The 20,167-nt window shown below is 46.2% G+C and overlaps 1 protein-coding gene across 3 annotated transcripts in view; it reads right to left on the reverse strand.

The window, feature by feature from the left end:
* Positions 1-294: 294 nt before the first annotated feature.
* The window catches only part of NSMCE2 (NSE2 (MMS21) homolog, SMC5-SMC6 complex SUMO ligase), a 206,518-nt gene continuing 186,645 nt past the window's right edge, over positions 295-20,167 (reverse strand). For all 3 annotated transcript variants that reach the window (XM_053395323.1, XM_053395321.1, XM_053395322.1), the window contains exons 5-7: positions 10,179-10,282; positions 8,890-8,996; positions 295-702 (exon numbers count right to left, since the gene is read on the reverse strand). In XM_053395323.1, the coding sequence (XP_053251298.1) occupies positions 588-702; positions 8,890-8,996; positions 10,179-10,282 (326 nt within the window). In that variant the 3' untranslated portion in view covers positions 295-587. The remainder of the gene's footprint in view (positions 703-8,889; positions 8,997-10,178; positions 10,283-20,167) is intronic.

Raw genomic sequence — 20,167 nt, forward strand, 5'->3', positions numbered from 1 at the left:
ACATATATACAGTTGCATGTGAATCAACTGTAAGTAGGGGGAGGCCTTTATTAATCTCCCCACATTTACATCCTGCCTTTCTTCCCTCCCAGAGCCCAAGTGTGGTTCCCAGGTGGTCGCCCATCCAGGCTCTGATCAGACTCAGCCCTGCTTAGCTTTGACATGGAGTTGGCCTTGCATGCCTTCAGACCAGCCTGTTATGGAACTGCAGCGTTAGCCAAGCGTAGGCCTTTCCTTAAAAAGATTTAAGGGGTTGCTTTGCAACGTGAACTCTTTTACTTAGCAGACTCTGGCAATGAGAAAAATACGTTTTTATTTACAGAACGCAAGACGTCAACTGCTGGGTGACATTTTTAAAAAGGAATTAAAAAACAGGTTGGGTGGCAGCGTTTTGCGCCTGGCACTCTCGAAGGAGCAAGGAAAATGCTTTCGGCGACAGGTCAGACCTTCAACTTTGCCTGCAATTGGAATACTTGAAATAACAACTAGTTACACAACCACCTGGCAATCAGCAACTTATCTCAGGCGACCTCTTCTAACATCACATTTTCTTTGTCGTAACAGCCGCCGGGAGTGCCAGCTGACTTCTACTGTGTTGACCGGCTCTGTTTACTCTGACTGTCGATTGCTCTCTTAACGGCTTCATCCGGCACCAGGTCTGATCTCCTGACGGTGAGGTTACTGCAGCCAACCTTGGGGCAGCTGTAAAAAGACAGGGAGAGAAAGTGACCCCAGTAAAATCAGCAGAACGGAATTTCTCACTTTGGTTTACCTTCAGGTCCAGCGGTGGTTCCCACTGGCTACCCACAAGGAATGGGAAATCAAATACATAGGGAAGAAGACTTTTTCTGTCCACATTCCCACAGCATTCCCCAATAGCAAAACACCATTTTCAAAATCATAAAGACTCTGAAACTGACATGCTACATCTATGTAGCAGATCCAGTGTACTGAATTATGGTTCAGAATTACAGTGGTACCTTGGGTTACAGACGCTTCAGGTTACAGACTCCGCTAACCCAGAAATAGTACCTCGGGTTAAGAACTTTGCTTCAGGATGAGAACAGAATTCGCGCGGCAGCAGTGTGAGGCCCCATTAGCTAAAGTGGTACCTCAGGTTAAGAACAGTTTCAGGTTAAGAATGGACCTCCAGAATGAATTAAGTTCTTAACCCGAGGTACCACTGTACTGGAATTTTTCAATGTCTACAATCAACACAGAAGAGAAGAACGATTTGATAATGGCGAATAAGAAGCTGTTTTTATCATGACAGCCTTCTGTTTTGCCTAGTTTTCCTGCTCTGCTGTGCCGACTTTTTGTAGTGTGATTTGAAAACGTGTTAAAACCTTTCCTAGGTTCTGTTAGGACTCTTCTTTTTCTGAGATCAGCCAGATCAGCATGGTGCAATGTGATGTTGATCTCCTTCCTTGCTGGAAGATAAAGCAGTAATATGTTTTGGGGAGACACATGATGAGGAATGCAATTTTCCTGAGCAGGTGGGAATAGATGCCCCCAGGGAGGTTGAATGCGCTGAGATATATGAACGTTTCTGCTTGTAGATCAGTCTTAAGTGGAACACAATTTGCCCGTGGTAGTAATAATAGGTAATAGCATTGCAGACTGTAATCTCTGCATATTGTTTTAGGCCTTCAAAGAACTTTGCAAACGGCAACTTCTATATTCTCACCCTGCTGATGAATCTGAAGAGACGGGGCGGACAGATAAGAGAAGCAGTTTGCCTTGGGCCACACTGAGAAACTGCAGCGAAGCAAATGTCATGGGAAATAATCAATTCTCGCCAAAACCTCAAACTCTGGCACTCGCCAAAACCTCAAAAAACAACAGTATGTTTTTTCGGTCCATGCCGAAGCATGGAGTTTGGTGCAATGCACAGAATTTCCTTCCCCTTATTATTCTTCACCAGTTGCTTTTAAGAAAAGAAAAAAAATCCAAATTTTGAAGTAGAATTATGCAAAGTTAACAGGGTTCTCTCTACCTGTGGGCTCAAACGTGAACAAGAGTATTCGTTTTATGAATATGCAAAAGGCTCAGAACTATATTGAAACTAGAGGGAAAACTGCTTTTGCAAAATAGACACTGTGGAAGGGGGTAAGTGAGAGTTGTGGGGGCTTACTTCGACATAGGAGCAAGGCTTTCCTTTCGTGGAAAACACAAAGAAAACTACCAGACCCATCATGCCTAACCTGAAATGATGCTCAGAGTGTCATTTGGGATTTGGGTGCCTCGTGAAGACGTTCTTATCCCAACAGGCCTTCCCAGAAGGCAATTCCTGGCCTAGTCACTGTTGATTTTGTAACAGCATAAAGGTATTTTAAATAAGTATGTATATGAATATCAATGTACTGCATCGTGGTTTTTATTTTTGCATATAGCTTCAAGGTTCTTCGTGAATATAAACTGATAAAGGGATTTTAATAATAATAATAATAATAATAATAATAATAATAATAATAATAATAATACAGTTGAACCTTGGGTTAAGAACTTAATTCGTTCTGGAGGTCCATCCTTAATCTGAAACTGTTCTTAACCTGAGGTACCACTTTAGCTAATGGGGCCTCCTGCTGCTGCCGCACGATTTCTGTTCTCATCCTGAGGTAAAGTTTTTAACCCGAGGTACTACTTCTGGGTTAGGGGAGTCTGTAACCTGAAGCGTCTGTAACCCGAGGTACCACTGTAATTTCTTGCGAAGGAGAAGCTGTATGGGGTCTTTCACAAGAACATAAGAAAAGCCTGCAAGGTCAGGTCAATGGCACATCCTAGTCCAATATCCTCTTTCCAGAGTGGCTGGTCAGATAATCATGCGAAACCGCAGAGAAGCATCTGAGCTCAATAGAACTCCTTCCGACAGTGAAGACAGCACATAGTCAATGTGGCCATCTTTCTTCTGTCTGTCCTGAATCTTCCAACCACAGACCCTCCAAGTGTCCCTATTTTCCAGGGACATCCCTGATTTAGAGAAGCCGTCCCCGTTTCTGATTTGACCCCCTGAATGTCCCGCTTTTCCTTAGGACGTTGCTATTTTCATTGGAGAATTGTTGGAAGGTATGGAGTTACGCGACACCCCCCCCCGAGCCAAGCAGATTAGTAACTATACAACCTTTAGTTGATGCCTCAAGGCAGCCCTGTATAGGGAAGGGTTTTTTAAAAAATAAAAATATTTCTGTTTTTATATATGTTGGAAGCCCGCGTGAAACCTGGGTTGTTTCTGGGGGAGCAGTTGTATCGGGCTGCTCCAGCTCGCTACCTGGCGGATATCCACTACGTGGAATACCGCAGACTATTTACTGCGGCTAGGCTGAATGTTCTTGACTCAGCGGTTCTGAAGGGAAGATATGGAGGAGTCCCATATGACCAGAGATTATGCCACTGTGCAATGGGTGAGGTAGAATCCACAGAACACATTTTACTGAGCTGTTCCATTTACAATGATTTAAGACAGTACCTTATAACTCCACACTTACCCCAGCTCAGTCCCCGACAAAGAGGAAAGCAGACAGCATATCTGCTAAATAAGTCTTCTGGGAAAACAACTTTGTCAGTGGCTAAATTCCTTTTCCTGGCACTCAAGTGTCGGAAACGTATAACTGAATGCTTTGATGTGGGTTATCTGTGAGAGGTCTAGTACTGTGGCCCTACCTTATTTATGTACCCCTATGATGTTATAGTTTATAATTATTGTGTAATGTTTTATTTCTGACTATCGGTCGAATAAAGGAAATTGATTGATTGGAAGCTGCCCAGAGTGGCTAGGGCAACCCAGTCAGGTGGGCGGGGTAATAATAATAATAATAATAATAATAATGGAATAGCACGTCCCTATTTTCCCTGGAGAAATGTTGGAAGTTATGCACCCATCCCACTAACCAGGGAACTCAGGAAATTGAAGTTCTGTGAGGGAAATAGGCCTTTCTGAGGGAGAGCCAGTGTGGTGTAGTGGTTAAGAGCGGTAGTCTCATAATCTGGTGAACCGGGTTCGTTTCCCCGCTCCTCCACATGCAGCTGCTGGGTGACCTTGGGCCAGTCACACTTCTCTGAAGTCTCTCAGCCCCACTCACCTCACAGAGTGTTTGTTGTGGGGGAGGAAGGGAAAAGGAGAATGTTAGCCGCTTTGAGACTCCTGAAGGGGAGTGAAAGATGGGATATCAAATCCAAACTCTTCTCTTCTTCTTCTTCTTCTTCTTTCTTAACAACTGTCACTAGCCTGAACAAACAATGCTCCCCAAGAATTCTTTGTGGGAAGCCACAAAGTGTTTGAACTGGTTCAATAGCGCTTTATTTGGATGGTGCGAATGTGGCCTTCAAGGGGTTTTTTGGGGGGGGGTGTTGCGGGTTCTACATTTCACACACGAACCTCTCCCCACAGTCAGGAGTTGGTCATCCCCCCCTTTGTCTTATGACGGCCACCCATACAAAAAGTTGCTCAATATGTACTGGAAACTGTTGTCAAAGACTCTACAAGGCACAACAACTTGACAACCATTGTTACTGTGTGTGTCGCAACCCAAATTGTTTGAGGCCCCAAACTCTACCGACCGGGGTGCCCCAATCCAAGGCCCTTTTTATTTTTATTTTTGAGGTCCTACTCATCACCCAATGGACCCATTCTGCCTGGGAAGAAGGCACCTTGCCCCAGACTCAGCATTTGGAGCCGAGAGTCAGCAGTCATTACTTCTGCGCTGTGTCTCCTCGCTAGTTGCCTTTGCCTTGGGCAAACTGCGGAGTCTCACCGTTTGGGGTTTGTTTCTCCCAGTCTACACAGTGGTTAGGGCAATTATGATCTATTTGGCACATGTTTTTGCCAGGATTAATTAATTCTGGTGAAGCGCCTAGGAAGCCTCAAGACAAAAAGCAAATCTGCGCAACACAGGAATGCCGATGTTACTCGGGAACAGAGATTATTCTCAGCCGTTCGGAGGAGGAAGAAGCTAGGGTGGGGTCATTTAAGGAAGGAGGGAGGGATTTGTGGAAGTGGGATTTTGTTCTTATTTATTTATGGATGCCCATAAGGCCAATTGTACTTTTAAGGTGGCTTAAAATGTAAAAGTACAATACAGTTGCATATTTTTTTTAAAGAAAAAGACAAGCACCCTTAATAATAATAAAAAGCCAGATAAAATTAAATAAACTCAGGCAGCCCCAAATCAAAAGAACTCAAATAACTGGTTCATGCTAAAAGGCAAAACATCTCAAGCAAAGGCCAATGACAATAGGGTTTGTTTGTTTGTTTAACTTTCACGAATCCCTGCACTGGTGAGGTTCAATGAAACCCTTCTCGCAATGTCAGCCAATGTGGTGCAGTGGTTAGAGCACTGGACTAAGCCCTGGGAGACGAGGGTTCATATCCCCATTCAGCCACGAAGCTCACTGGGTGACCCTGGGCCAGTCACAGCCTTTCCGCCTAACGTACCTTACAGGGTTCTTATGGTGTTGAGCTGGGGAGGCGGAAAAACCCTGAGCTCCTTGCGGGAAAGATGGAATACAACTGATAAGCAAATAAATTCCAGAGGCGTGGGGGCTACCACCGAGAAGGTCTCCTCCCTTGTGCCTGCCATCCTGGTTACTTTCAGAAACAAGCATGTGAGGAGGGCCTCCATTGATGGTCCTAATAGGCAGGATGTGTGGCAACGAATGGGAGAGGTGTTCCTTCAGATATCTTGCTCCGCATGAGGGCTTCATACACGGAAGTGAGCATCTTATATTGAACTCAGCCAACAGGTTACTTTTAGGAGTGCCATGGCATGATGATGATGATGATGATAATAATAATAATAATAATAATAATAATAATATTTTTTTATTTATATCCCGCCCTTCCCGGTTCAGAAAAATGGGCTCAGGGCGGCTAACAAAAAATTTAAAACACTTAATCGATGCAACAAAAAAAAAAAAACATAAAATACAGTATAAAACGTGAATAACAATAAATTCAGAATTAAAAAACCAATTTAGGGGGGAAATCCATCCAATAAACATTAGATGATCACCAGGGCTAGCTGGCTAAATTAGCCCTATTTGGGCCTGTCTAGCTCCACCACCCGGGAGATGGGTAGCACTGTGGGTTAAACCACAGAGCCTAGGACTTGCCGATCAGAAGGTCAGCGGTTCGAATCCCCACAACGGGGTGAGCTCCCGTTGCTCGGTCCCTGCTCCTGCCAACCTAGCAGTTCAAAAGCACATCAAAGTGCAAGTAGATAAATAGGTACCGCTCCAGCGGGAAGGTAAACGGCGTTTCCGTGCGCTGCTCTGGTTCACCAGAAGCGGCTTAGTCATGCTGGCCACATGACCCGGAAGCTGTACGCCGTCTCCCTCGGCCAATAAAGCGAGATGAGTGCTGTAACCCCAGAGTCGGCCACAACTGGACCTAATGGTCAGGGGTCCCTTTACCACCACCCAGCAACTTGATGGTTGTGCTTTGTGTGAGATGAAGCCTCTGGACCGTCTCTTTGGGCAGCCCCACATAGAGAACAGGGCCATAGTCCCATCACAGTGTCTCAAACCGATCCATACCACGCAACAGAATGAGGTGGTAGAGTTTTGGAGTGATAAAACAGAGCAGGTAAGAGATACTGACTTTGATCCTGAGATCCATAAGATGAAAAATGCTCAGTCCTCCACCTCCAATCCTTAAAAAATCCTCTTTGGAGGACCAGGAAATTCTCTGGGTCTGTGAAGTTGGGATGGTGTGTGGGGCTTCGGGGGGGGGGGGGGGAGGTAGGGGCACCCAAACTTGAGCAGAGGTACCTTGCCTTGCTTTGAGTGAAACGCAGGTAGCAGAAAATCCCTTTCTGTGAACATCTTTGGATCACAGGATCTAAGCCACCATTTTTCAACGCCCTGCATGATGAATTCTTGCATAACAAAGTACGTTGGGCTACAACATTTCTGCCTGATGTGCCAGCTTTCTGCTTGCAAGGGAGCTTTCAGGTTTAGTTTGGTCTACCCAAGGGAACACTCGAAATGTATGAAGAATACATGTAATAGATGTGCGCGGCCAGAAACTGTGTTTAAAGAGGGTTGTGGTGGAACTACTTCAGAAGCTGCCAAAAAGAAGAGCCTGGACATTTCCGCCCGTTCCAGAAAACAAGTCAGAACACAGTGCCTCGTAACTGTGCAGTGCAGATGTTACATTTGCATCCTCACTTTAATATTGCACTAGGTGTTAATTACACCTTGAGATATAAATTACACTTTGTATCACCTGCCACGGGTGGACAGGTGTAGGGCGGAATGGGACAATATTCTGCTCAACTACTCGCTTCCTTTAACCCATTTACACGGGAGCAAGGCTCGTCAATGTGACTTACTTCTGAGAAGGCATCTGTAGGACTGCCCTGTCGGTTGCTTTCGAGGCGAGGGCACCCAAAACTTGGGATTTAAAAATGCAGTCAGATCAAGGGCATGATGGTGGCTGCACACCCCTGGAGCTGATCCTCTTGTTTTGTTTTGTTTTGCTCATGCTGATCCAAATGATCCCCGTACTTCCTCCTGACACTTCCTGAACATTGTCATGTGCTGCAGAAACGTGTTCTCTACGATACACAATGCCTGTCTGCTGTGCATCATCTAGAAAGCTTATGGATGTGGCCTCGACTCTCTGGCCAACAAGGTACACCTCTCTAGGTAAAGGTAAAGGGACCCCTGACCATTAGGTCCAGTCATGACCAACTCTGGGGTTGCGGCGCTCATCTCGCTTTATTGGCCAAGGGAGCCGGCGTGCAGCTTCCGGGTCATGTGGCCAGCATGACTAAGCCGCTTTTGGCGAACCAGAGCAGCGCACAGAAACACCGTTTACCTTCCCACCAGAGCGGTACCTATTTATCTACTTGCACTTTGACGTGCTTTTGAACTGCTAGGTTGGCAGGAGCAGGGACTGAGCAACGGGAGCTCACCCCGTCGCGGGGATTTGAACCACTGACCTTCTGATCAGCAAGTCCTAGGCTCTGTGGTTTAACCCACAGCGCCACCCGTGTCCCACCTCTCTAGGAATAGTTTAATGAAGAGTAGACTGGAATGGCACTCAAGACTCTCTGTCCAAGCGCTCAGGACCTTCTCCAGGCACCACACCTCTTTTAAAGTTTTTGCAAGCTGGAAAGCAGGGCTTTTTTTTAGCTGGAGCGCACCGGAGCTGCGCTCCAGCACCTCTCAGGTGGGCAGCAGCACCTGACTAGCAAAGTCCCGCTGTGCCTTCGCCTGACAAGGAGACCATCCCCAAAGCGGATATCCTCTACAGGCACCAAAGAGGAACTCCTCATGCGGGAAAGCTGCCCTGTCCCTCCTTCTTGTGCGCACCAGCCGGAGAGGCAGGGCGGCTAACACACAAATGGGACAGGACGGCATTATGAGTGGACGCATGAAACCGACATGGAAAAAGAAGCGCTCGCCCACCCCAACGCAAGCCCGACATCTCCGGACACAGCATGCAAAGTGAATTGATGTGAATGAGCATAATTTGCAGCAGCTCTGAAGCCGCCCCCATTCTCCTGATTGCAAATTGCTTTTAAAATGTTTCAGCATTGCGTTTTACCCTGGAAGTAAGGAAGGGTTGGCAAAATCCAAGAGGCAACAACAGTGGCCCCAATTTTCACAGAAAGCACCGCCATGATTGCATGAATTGCCTCCAAGTGTACAGAAATGTGGGCTGTGTTTTTTTTGGTGTATTCTGTTGGAAGCCACCAAAAGTGGCTGGGGTACAAAAAATAACTACTACTACTACTACTACTACTAATTCTAGTGATAACTTGCTCTGACTTTTTCTCTCAGGGTGAAGAAGCAACCTTCTTTACTTATTTATTAAAAGAACCTTCTTTTTTGTTTTTGTTTTGGAGCTTAGCAAAATTCCCTTCCCCTTTGGTCATGGTTGCTTACCAGGCATTCTTGCCACGATGTTCCTTGCGTCGGATCAGGTCCAGGATGGCTTCTTCTTCGTAGAAGTGCCCACAGACTTTATTCTTGACAGGTTTCTTCATTTCTACCTGCAATAATTAAACCACCTGTGCTTAACAAAGATCTTGATGTGATTAGCCATGTTCTTAATTGAGCTCCATTGCCATGGAAGATATCTGCTGAGCACCATTTAATAGTCTTGTCCTATTTTTTGATACATTTATTTCATTTGAAACATCTCAAGCCCTATAAAGATACCCACTAGGAACAAAAGCTCCACTTGGAAAGCTTGCTGAAAGAGGAAAAAAACCAAGAGTAAAAATAAAATAGCCAACATAACTTAAAAAGTAAATATAGGAAAAATAAGGCACAGGCAAACTCGGCCCTCCAGATGTTTTGGGACTACAATTTCCATCATCCCTGACCACTGGTCCTGTTAGCTAGGGATCATGGGAATTGTAGTCCCAAAACATCTGGAGGGCCGAGTTTGCTTATGCCTGGTCTATTGCTGTCTGTGTGTGTGTGTGTGTGTGTGTGTGTGTGTTTGTGTGTGTGTACTGTACTGTGTTTGTGTGTGTTCAATGCAGTAGCACCTCCCTCCTGACCTTGGTGTTGCTGCAGCTCAACCAGATGGCACGAGGCAGGGTGGTGACGTCCAGGCTGCATGAATGCCCTAGCAAGAGTGCTGGATTGACTCCACCAATGTGCCCACAAAGCCCCACCTTGCCACAGCCCAGCCTGGTTCAGGTGAGCATCAGTGATGCTGGCATAGTGAGGGGAGTCCTGTGGTCCTGAGGCTGCTACCCTCAGAAGCTTAAGGCCAGGCAGATGAATAGAACAGGAGGAAGACAGAGACTGCAGAGTCAAAGTCAACAGCAGAAGACAAGGAGGGGAAGATGAGAGAAGGAAATAGGAGAAAAGGGCAAATCAGCATTAACACATTTACATTCTAATCAGTACTGGGACAGTTACTTCCCTCTAGGGCTTCCCAAACTAGGGTCTCCAGCTATTTTTGGACTACAACTCCCATTGTCCCAACTAGCAGGGATCAGGGATGATGGAAATTGTAGTCCAAAAACAGCTGGAGACCTAAGTTTGGGAAACCCTGCTCTGGTGTGACAGTCCAGGCTTTGCCCAAAGCATTTAACTGGAACATAGGCAACTGACACATCCATCTACAACAAAAAATTGATGTCGTGAGCAGAGGTGAAGTGGTAACTAATGAAGCCACCATGAATGTTCCCCATCAGGTATGAGGGTGTGTTGCCTACCTGTGTGATGGGGCACACAAAGTTCATCTGACTTTGCGTCACTGCAAGGTCCTCATCAACCTGTTCAAGCGGCGAGCTCTTTTCCCCATCTGACTGGACACCGACTGCAACATAAACGAGAGGGTGGAAGACCACTCAGTTACAGACATGGCTGCCATCGTGACATTCAGATCTTTGGACTGCGCCACCCCCTGTGGAGGTCTACCTTGCGACAACCTGGACAACCTTTTCCACTGAAACATTATTATTACCAGTTCATAAGCCACTTAACAGCCCGAGGCAATCAAAGAGATGTGCAACAGCAAGAGAAAAATGGCATAAAGTACAAAAAAAAATGCAATTATTAAATTTACTTTCAACAGCGACAACAAGACCATTCCTCTATAACCAGGCCTTGGGCTGATGAAACAATCTAAGGCCTTTTAAATATGTTTGTGGTGGGGCTATAGGTGTGCGTTATTATGTATTTTGTGTTCTCATTTTGTCTTTTCATGCTGTAAACCACCTTGTGATTTTCAGATGACGGGAGGTATATAAATTTCATAAATAAAATGAAAACCACATCTTGTGGGCATTGCAACTAGTTTCTTTTGGCTCTCAAACCACCCAGAAGCAGCCCTAGTTATCTGTGTCATCTCATTTCCACAATTTCCAGGATAATTTTGCCATCTGAGTAGCTTCCCATAATTTAGTACTAACAGAGCACTGGAGACTTCTGGGATTGTCATGGCTGGCACACGCAATTACAGGATGCTTGTGCCTACCAGCACAACGGACATGTCTCACCCTTTAAATCTTGCGATGTAATATTAATGATAACTTATACTACCAGGGTTTCTAAATGGCTGCTCGCCTGTGGCACGCTAAGGATCTCCTCAAGCGACACAGCTGGAAACCTTCTGTAAACTGAAGAAGAGTTGAGTCCCTCTTTCCTTTTTAGTGTACCACAAATGAGAAGTATAAGAAAGTGGGCTATTAAAAACAAAGTTGTCTAGCTACTTCCATGGACTTGTTTGCAAAGCTGTACCACGCTAAGGGGGTGGAAGCTTCTAGAAACCGCACACTGATGAATTACTTACTTCTTGCAGCACTAGGGTTGTTTACACACACACACACACACACACACACACACAGCCATTCGGGCTTAATTTTGTAATAAAACGAACCAGGTCTACAGAATACAGCGACTCTCCTTCCCCGCTGCAGTTTGGCCAGAGTTATAGAACAGAACTGCACTGTGTATGTGTGTTACGCAACCGCTTTCATTCGGAGACACATCCTTCCTTCTCCTCTGCCAAATAAAATCCATTTCTCTTATTTCCTTACAGTCCTTTATGGTGGCCAATCATCTCCTGGGCAGAACTGAGGCTCAAGACAAATGCTGGCTAACCGACCATATACAGAGACGGCGTTGAAAGGAAGTAAAAAAAAAAAAAAAAAGTTCAATCCTCAAGCATGTTGCAGGAAAGATTTCGGGCTGTGTATCTGCCAGGAAGAAAAAGTGCAGAATGTGCAACTCAGTGCAGATGCCAGATTCTGGAGAAATTTGACTCCCATTAAGTATTTTTTTTTGTTTTTTTAGAATCCCCTGCCGGTGGTGAAACCTGTTGGGTGGCTTAGGGCCAGTCACTATCTCTCAGCCTTTCCTACACCACAGGGTTTTTGTGAGGATAAATGGAACCTGGGGGGAACCCTGTGTGCTACCCTGAGTTCCTTGGTGAGATAAAATTGTACTGAATCAGGGATGGGGAATTCTTCAGCTAGCCCCAGACACAGAACACTCGCCAAAACACCATTGGCCATGTTGGATAGGGCAGAATGGGATTTAACGCCAAAACCATTGGCCATGTTGGATAGGGCAGAATGGGATTTAATGCCCAACAACATCTAAAGGGTGACGAGTTTAAATAAATACAGGTGGTGACTATTTTACGCAAGTCCAATTGACGCATGGCCACCAACACGCGGCCCTTTTGGACCCGGAAGAAGGCAGAATAAATGGCAATGTTTGTCTGTCTAAGGCAGAGGTTTTCAACCTTTTAGGGTCCCCGGCTCCCTTGACCAACTTTCTTTCTGTGACTCCTCTATGCGGCTCAGGAGCCGTTATGTCACCCCTTGCCTGTAGAGCTGGCATCCTCTCACTCCTTTTCAAACAACCTCCCTTGTGGAGTGTTCCCCCAGGCTCGTCTTCTTTGGAGTCCTCCGTGCAGATGTCGCCCCTAGTCTCTTAGCTGCCCCCCAACCCGTCCCAAAGAGCTACCTCCTCACACTGCCCCACAGGGGCATGGGACTTGTCTGTCCATTCCCAACAGCAAGGGTTGATAGACTGGCCTGGCTGGGCTCCCTCACCCGCTTGTTTGCTTACTCTCCACCCCCATCGTTCTGCCCGGACGCTGAGGTCCAGCGCTGAGGGCCTTCTGGTGGTTCCCTCACTGCGAGAAGCAAAGTTACAGGGAACCAGGCAGAGGGCCTTCTTGGTGGTGGTGCCTGCCCTGTGGAACACACTCCCATCAGATGTCAAAGAGATAAACAGCTACCTGACATTTTGAAGACATCAGGGAAGTTTTTAATGTGTGACATTTTAATGTATTTTTAATCTTTATTGGAAGCCGCCCAGAGATGGGCGGGGTACAAATAATACATTATTATTATTATTACTCTGAGACCGCCTCGGCTCCCGGCAATCAGGACCCCCTGGCCAGCCCCAGAGGCACCATTCGCCTGGGGAGTTTGTAGTTGGGGCTGCTGCAACAAACAGCTGTGCAAGCCTTTGGGAGGCAGAGACAGGAAAAGGCATCAGAGGAGGGAGGGAAGGAAAGACGGGCAGAGGCCAGTGTTGCCTGCGGCACCCCTGACCATCATTCAAGTTAGCCTAGGGTACCACAGCACACTGGTTGAAAACCTCTGGTCTAAGGGATAACATCCTCCAAAACACAACATAGTCAAAGAAAATGGTCACCACTTGCTTCCAGAATGCCAGCGTTGTAGACTTTTGAGCAACAGCCCCAAAATGCCAATCTGGCTGGAATCTGGCCTTAACTATGCGAGTTCCATAGTTTAAATGCGGTCCCACCCTAGATTTGCAAAGCGGCATAGTGATATCGGCAGTTTTATTTTCAGTTCCTTTCCTGATGATCCCTAGCACGGGGTTTGCCTTTTTCAGGGCCGCAGCAGGCCAGGTTGAAGTGGACATCTGTTGTAAGCCACTTTTGGCTCAGCTCAGTGTAGAAGGCAGCATATCATTAATCTGAATCCATCAATCAACAAGAAGAGGGAGGCTGTAAGGTTTCCCAGCCACGATCTAGCCAGTGTTGTCTATTTGGGTGGGTAGTGATTCTCTTTCCCAAGTATGCAACCTGAATCCTTTTAGCCAGAGATGTTGGGGATTTGACCTGGGACTGCCCACATAGAAAACACACATTGCACCACCGAGCTCATCCTTCTATCTAGTTTGCGAAGTGAGAAGAGGCAGCAGTTTCATCTTACTATGCTGCATGTTGCAACAATTGCTCAAGGAGAATATGCAGAGATCTTGTGGACTTGGTTGCAGAGAGCTCCTAACTCAGTTACTGCCTCCAAAGCAGATGTTCTAAGGGACAGGCGTGCATTATCAGCAAAACACAGATAAGCGGATTATTGGTTGCATAGGAGAAAAGATTATGCAGATGAGCAGAGATTTGCAGGATACTGTTTTCTTCCAGGGAGGGAGTAAGGGTGCCTGAGAAGTCCAGTTTCTGGGAATTAGGAAGCAAACTGTCCTAAACCTGCGCCTCTTCAACTAATGCACAGACCGTATATGTAACCAGAACCTTCAATGCAATATATTTTAATGTTGCAATAGTGCCATTCAAATTCAATCACAGCTGAAGGACCACAGGCGATAGTTTGATAGGCAGGATAAAGGTAAAGGTAAAGGGACCCCTGACCATTAGGTCCAGTCGTGACCGACTCTGGGGTTGCGGCGCTCATCTCGCTTTATTGGCCGAGGGAGCCAGTGTACAGCTTCCGGGTCATGTGGCCAGCATGACTAAGCCGCTTCTGGCGAACCAGAGCAGCGCACGGAAACACCGTTTACCTTCCCGCTAGAGTGGTACCTATTTATCTACTTGCACTTTGACGTGCTTTCGAACTGCTAGGTTGGCAGGAGCAGGGACTGAGCAACGGGAGCTCACTCCGTCGTGGGGATTCGAACTGCCGACCTTCTGATCACCAAGCCCAAGAGGCTCTGTGGTATAGGGAAGCTTTTAATGTGTAATGTTTTACTATGTTTTTATATATGCTGGAAGCCGCCCAGAGGATGATAACAACAACAACAACATTTTGAATGGATCTAAATCATCTGTGTCTTGCAAGAATTCCTGCAGCTGCCCCACCATGGCACCCCCCCGTTCGCCCCCCAAAGTGGACATTGGCAACTGGCTGCTAGCTGTTCCGATCCAAAGGCTCTAGAGCTGGTATTATTAGAATTATTTCTTCCACATACAAGGTGATGTACATTTTTTTAAAAAAGCCACAAAAAACCCCAAGCCCCATAGCAGATAAATTTAAAAAGCATTGCACAGTCAACTTCCGTGGCAGAGTCATATTCATCCAGTTGTTCCAGAAATTTGCACAGTTAAGATGCGGAGAACATTTAGAGTCATCCAGGTTCTTCTGGAGTAATGCAAGCCAATAAGCAAAGCCTGAATTAGCAGCTGTGTTTTCACTGTATGTTTTGACTGTGGGTAAAGCTCATGGCTTATTTCTTAACCGTTTCTGATATGACCCAATCATTCTTTTCATCTTTCCAAATCTCTTGAGTGAGAATATAAGGAGTTGCATAAGAAAGCAAGGCACTTTTTTTTTTTTTTGCACAGCTTCAAAGCATTTATGGGACACAAGCTTATACCTGGAATTGGATTTCAGCAATTGCAAAAGCCCTCAGGTTTCTATACTGCCTAGGTTCCCTTTTGCATGGTTTTCAAAACAAGTCCAGCATGGTTTTCGAAGTAAGTTCCAACCATGGTTCTGAAAACTGATCTCTTCCTCACCCCCCAACCGTGTGAAAATGTTTGCCATACCTAAAATGCTGATATTGCAATATTAGCACTCAAAAAAAGAATTTCTACTATACAAACCCCGTTGAGATGAACGGAAACACACCAGTGCAGATACAGGAAAACTTCATAGGGCTGAGGTTGCAATCCTGCACACGTTTACCTTGGAGTAAGTCTCATTGAATGTGGTGGGTCTTAAATTCCGAGTAAGCATTCATAGGATTGCCCTCTAAGCCATTATTGACACACATTGATATATTTCATTCATATCAAATTCATTTTCTTTCATCTCAGTTGCCTGTCTTTCTAAACGTATTTTATCTAAAAATGCTCCCTATTGCACAATCTGCTGGGTTACGCAGTGTAGGATGAAGTAGATCTCAGAGCTCAGTCAGCTCATTCCTATGTCTGCCGGGGTCAGCCAGCATCAGATCCCAAACCGCAGCTCAGCCAAAGCTAGAGAGAGCCAGTGTGGTGTAGTAGTTAAGAGCGGTAGACTCGTAATCTGGTGAACCGGGTTCGCGTCTCCGCTCCTCCACATGCAGCTGCTGGGTGACCTTGGGCCGGTCACACTTCTCTGAAGTCTCTCAGCCCCACTCACCTCACGGAGTGTTTGTTGTGGGGGAGGAAGAAAAAGGAGATTGTTGGCCGCTTTGAGACTCCTTCGGGTAGTGTTAAAGCAGGATATCAAACCCAACTCTTCTTCTTCTTCTGCTACACATCCTGACTCAATGCTGGCTGAGCGGATGCCAGTGTAAGTCTCAAAAAGGGTATTCCAGGGGTGTGGCAGGGGCAGTGTCAGAGAGAGGGGACTTGGGCTGGATCCTAAGCCCATTCAGCTTGGTTGCATGCCCTGGCAACTTGGTACAGAACACTGTTTTACAGGCTTGTTTTTCCTCTGCCAGACTTAGGCAAAGGAGCAGCAGCAGCAGCCCTAGTGAATGAACCTGATTTTGGACCTGGTGTTACTTTTTGCTGGCTTAATTTACACCGGCATGCTTTACGCCAGCTTATTGCACATTGTGTTTTCTCTCGCTCCTGCCCTCATTCAAAGTACGTACTGAGCGCATACCACGAGCACAGAACATCTCCACGAAGAAGAAAGTGTTCTCTGTTCATCATGCCTCAGACGTGGTTGGGAGGAACAGCAAGCGGTTTGTTTGCTGCTGCCAACTTCAGTTCTCATCTGCACACGCATGGAAGAAGGCTTAGATGTAACTGAGGTTCTGAACAGCATGGCCCATGCTAGTGACTGTGTCTGACACCTTTTGATATGCCATGTGGACACAGCACCAGTTCTTGACCACTGGGACATTTTTGTCCATGTCTCGTATATATTCCTGGAGTGGGTGACACTGTTCTGCTCCTTCCCGGCTGTTAACAGAGACTTAGTCTGTCACAACAGCCGAGGTATTTTTGAACCTACACTGGGTAGCAATATCTTAGGCCAAGGCCTTGCACCCCACTGATTATCGGTTCTCCCACTCCTAAGGAATCTCGCTCTTCTTCTCCACATTTGGAAACCACTTTACCTAACGTGTAACTTTTGTCTGTGTGTATCCTGCCTATCGGGATGCGGGTGGCGCTGTGGGTTAATCCACAGAGCCTAGGACTTGCCGGTCAGAAGGTCGGCGGTTCGAATCCCCGCGACGGGGTGAGCTCCCATGGCTCGGTCCCTGCTCCTGCCAACCTAGCAGTTCGAAAGCACATCAAAGTAGATAAATAGGTACCGCTCTAGTGGGAAGGTAAACGGCGTTTCCGTGCGCTGCTCTGGTTTGCCAGAAGTGCCTTAGTCATGCTGGCCACATGACCCGGAAGCTGTACGCTGGCTCCCTCGGCCAATAAAGCGAGACGAGCACCGCAACCCCAGAGTCGGTCACGATTGGACCTAATGGTCAGGGGTCCCTTTACCTTTATCCTGCCTATCGGGACGCAGGTGGCGCTGTGGGTTAAACCACAGAGCCTAGTGTCCAACCTTCTTCAAGGTGGCATGGGGTTCAACCCAGCATGCCTGATGCTAGGAAGCCATTTAAAATAGAGCTCATCCTTTGGATTAGCAGAAGTGTTGTTTCCTTTCCAGGCTTGCAAACTGGCACACGCCTGGACGCCTGCGGTGAGTAAGATCCATGCAGAAGTGACCAGGAACGACAGTTCTCATTTATGCCATAAAGAAGAGATAGGTATGCTTAGAGAGGCAGACAAATATTTTTGTGTATGTATCGTTGGTGAACTTATTTTGCCAGGCTACCATAACCATTGCATGCAGGAGCCAATTAATACAAGCGAGTCCTTCTGACAATTCATCCAGGGGATACGCTGCCATAAAACAGCCTTAAAATGGGGTTAAAGCAAATTTGTGGAGGAACTGCATTATCAATGGCTATTAGCCATGGAACTAAATGAAGCTTCCCTGTTCTGGAGCAGTATACCTTTGAACAGCAGTTGCTGCGGGTGGAAAAAGGAGAATGGCAGGGGAAAGCTGTTATCTTCATAACCCTGCTTAGCGGCTTCCTAGAGGCAACTGTTTGGCCACTGTGGGAAACAGGATGTTGGAGCAGGCAGACCGGCAGAGTAGTTCTCATGTTCTTACTGAGGTGATCCTGAAGGGCAGTAGCACAGAGTTCGTCTGAATGTTTAGCTCAGCTTCTAGAGTTGCATGCAAGAGGAAAACAGCACCATATTGGTATAATTCCCCCCAATGCTTCACGTGGCGCTATAGCCCGAAGGAGCTGCTGCCATGGGCATTATCATACCATCATAGAATCAAAGAATTGCAGAGTTGGAAGGGACCCCAAGGGTCATCCAGTCCAGCCCCCTGTAATGCAGGAATCATAGCTGTCAACTTACAGATTTGAAAATAAGGGGCCAGCGGGCTCGAAAATAAGGGATCAGCAGCCAAAATAAGGGATTTTAGACAGCCAGCAGCCAAACGAAGCCTCAAGTGGTGGTTCCCACAGCACAGCAACCCGGCAAAGGGGATGCAGCAAAGAAAACCACCGTCACCTCTCCGCTGGGAAGTGCTGAGCAAAGGTGAGTCCCTAGGCAACGCGGCCGATTTGATCAGCACAAAGCATGCAAGCTCCACCCCTCAGTCGTTCTTAGACTCCCTATTGGGTGAGCAATGCAGCCAAGCAACACAGTTGGAGCCTCCCTCCTCCCTGGCTGGCAGGGAGGGAGGGAGAGGAGCTGCTTCCTTTGAAACCCAGGAAATTTAAGGAACATCATCAGTAAGGGACAGCAGTGGGACACGGCGCTGGGATAAGGGACTTTCCCGCCAAATAAGGGACGGTTGACAGCTATGGCAGGAATCTCAGCTAAAGCATCCATGACAGATGGCCATCCAACCTCTGCTTAAAAACCTCCAAGGAGGGAGAGTCCAGAAACTCCCAAGGGAGACTGTTCCACTGTCGAACAGCTCTTACTGTTTATGTGTATTTATGTGCATGTGTGTTTGAATGAGCTGAAGAGAGCAAAAGATGAGTCACAGTGGTGTTGAGTGTGTGTGTGTATGAACTTGCACGGCATATGTAAAGAGTTAAAAGTGCCATGTTTAATTTTTGGCTGCTATTTTGTTAATGTTGCTGAACAACTCCAAGCACGCCTAGAGGATGCGGACCATTTGGATCCCTTCCAGTCGGGATTCAGGCCTCACCATGGGACTGAAACTACTTTGGTCGCACAGGTCGATGATCTCCGGCGGGCTAGGGACAAAGGTGAGAGCTGTTTCCTAGTTCTGCTGGATCTCTCAGCGGCTTTTGATACCATCAACCATACCATCCTTCTGGACCATCTAGAGGGGCTGGGAGCTGGGGGCACTGTTAGACAGTGGTTCTGCTCCTTCCTCCTAGGCCATATCCAGAAAGTGGTGGTGGGGATGAGTGTTTAGACCCCTGGACTCTCACTTGTGGGGTGCCTCAGGGTTCCATCCTCTCCCCCATGCTTTTTAACATCTACATGCAGCCGCTGGGAGAGATCATCAGGAGGGTTGGGTTGGGTGTTCATCAATATGCAGATGACATCCAGCTCTACCTCTCTTTTAAATCAGAACCAGTGAAGGCAGTGAAGGTCCTGTGTGAGTGTCTGGAGGCGGTTGGAGGATGGATGGCAGCTAAAGGATTGAGGTTGACGCCTGACAAGACAGAAGTACTGTTCTTGGGGGACAGGGAGCGGATTATTATTATGTTGTTTCATAGATTATAAAAGCTGTATTGATCTGTTAATCATGACAGGACTTTTGCTTCCATTGTGATGCTTAGCTTATTTTTTTAGTTGCTGCTTCCTTAACAGTGTTTTGCAGATTGCAATTGTTTCGCCAATTCCCCCCCCCAATTTTTTTATTGATTTTCCAGAAATTTAAAACAAACAAACAAAGAAACACACACACACACACACACACACACCCTATTTGTAATTCAACCAATCTTTGTAACATTCTTAAGTGACTTCCTCTAATCCCCTTGGTTGAATTTCATTATATATCATTTTAACAGTTTTCCAAAATCGAATTTCTCAAAAAATTAACTCGATCACTTAACATCTTTCATTCTTTCTAAATTAGCTTTAAACATCTTAAATCCTATCCTTGCATATTTAAGTCCTAAGCCTGTCTAATATTTGCAAGCTTTTCCAATTAAGTTATCTTAACATATTTAGCTAAATGTTTCGCCGATTATTTGTTAATTATTCTTTATGATTTATATAGCGGTACTTGTGATGTGCTATTATGTTCTATCACGCTATTGTTATTTATTGGTTTGTGAGCCGCTTTGGGATTCATCTGAACGAAAAAGCGGCATAGAAATGTAATCTGTCTATCTATCTATCTATCTATCTATCTATCTGGGTCTGGCAACCTTAATAACTCAAGCAAATGGAACCTCCAGTTCTGACATCTGACCACATTTCGAGGGAAGCAGATGGTTTGCATGTTGCACTGTAAATAAATACAGTCAT

The sequence above is a fragment of the Podarcis raffonei genome, chromosome 7, assembly GCF_027172205.1.
Source record: "Podarcis raffonei isolate rPodRaf1 chromosome 7, rPodRaf1.pri, whole genome shotgun sequence".
NCBI classification, from domain to species: Eukaryota; Metazoa; Chordata; class Lepidosauria; order Squamata; family Lacertidae; genus Podarcis; species Podarcis raffonei.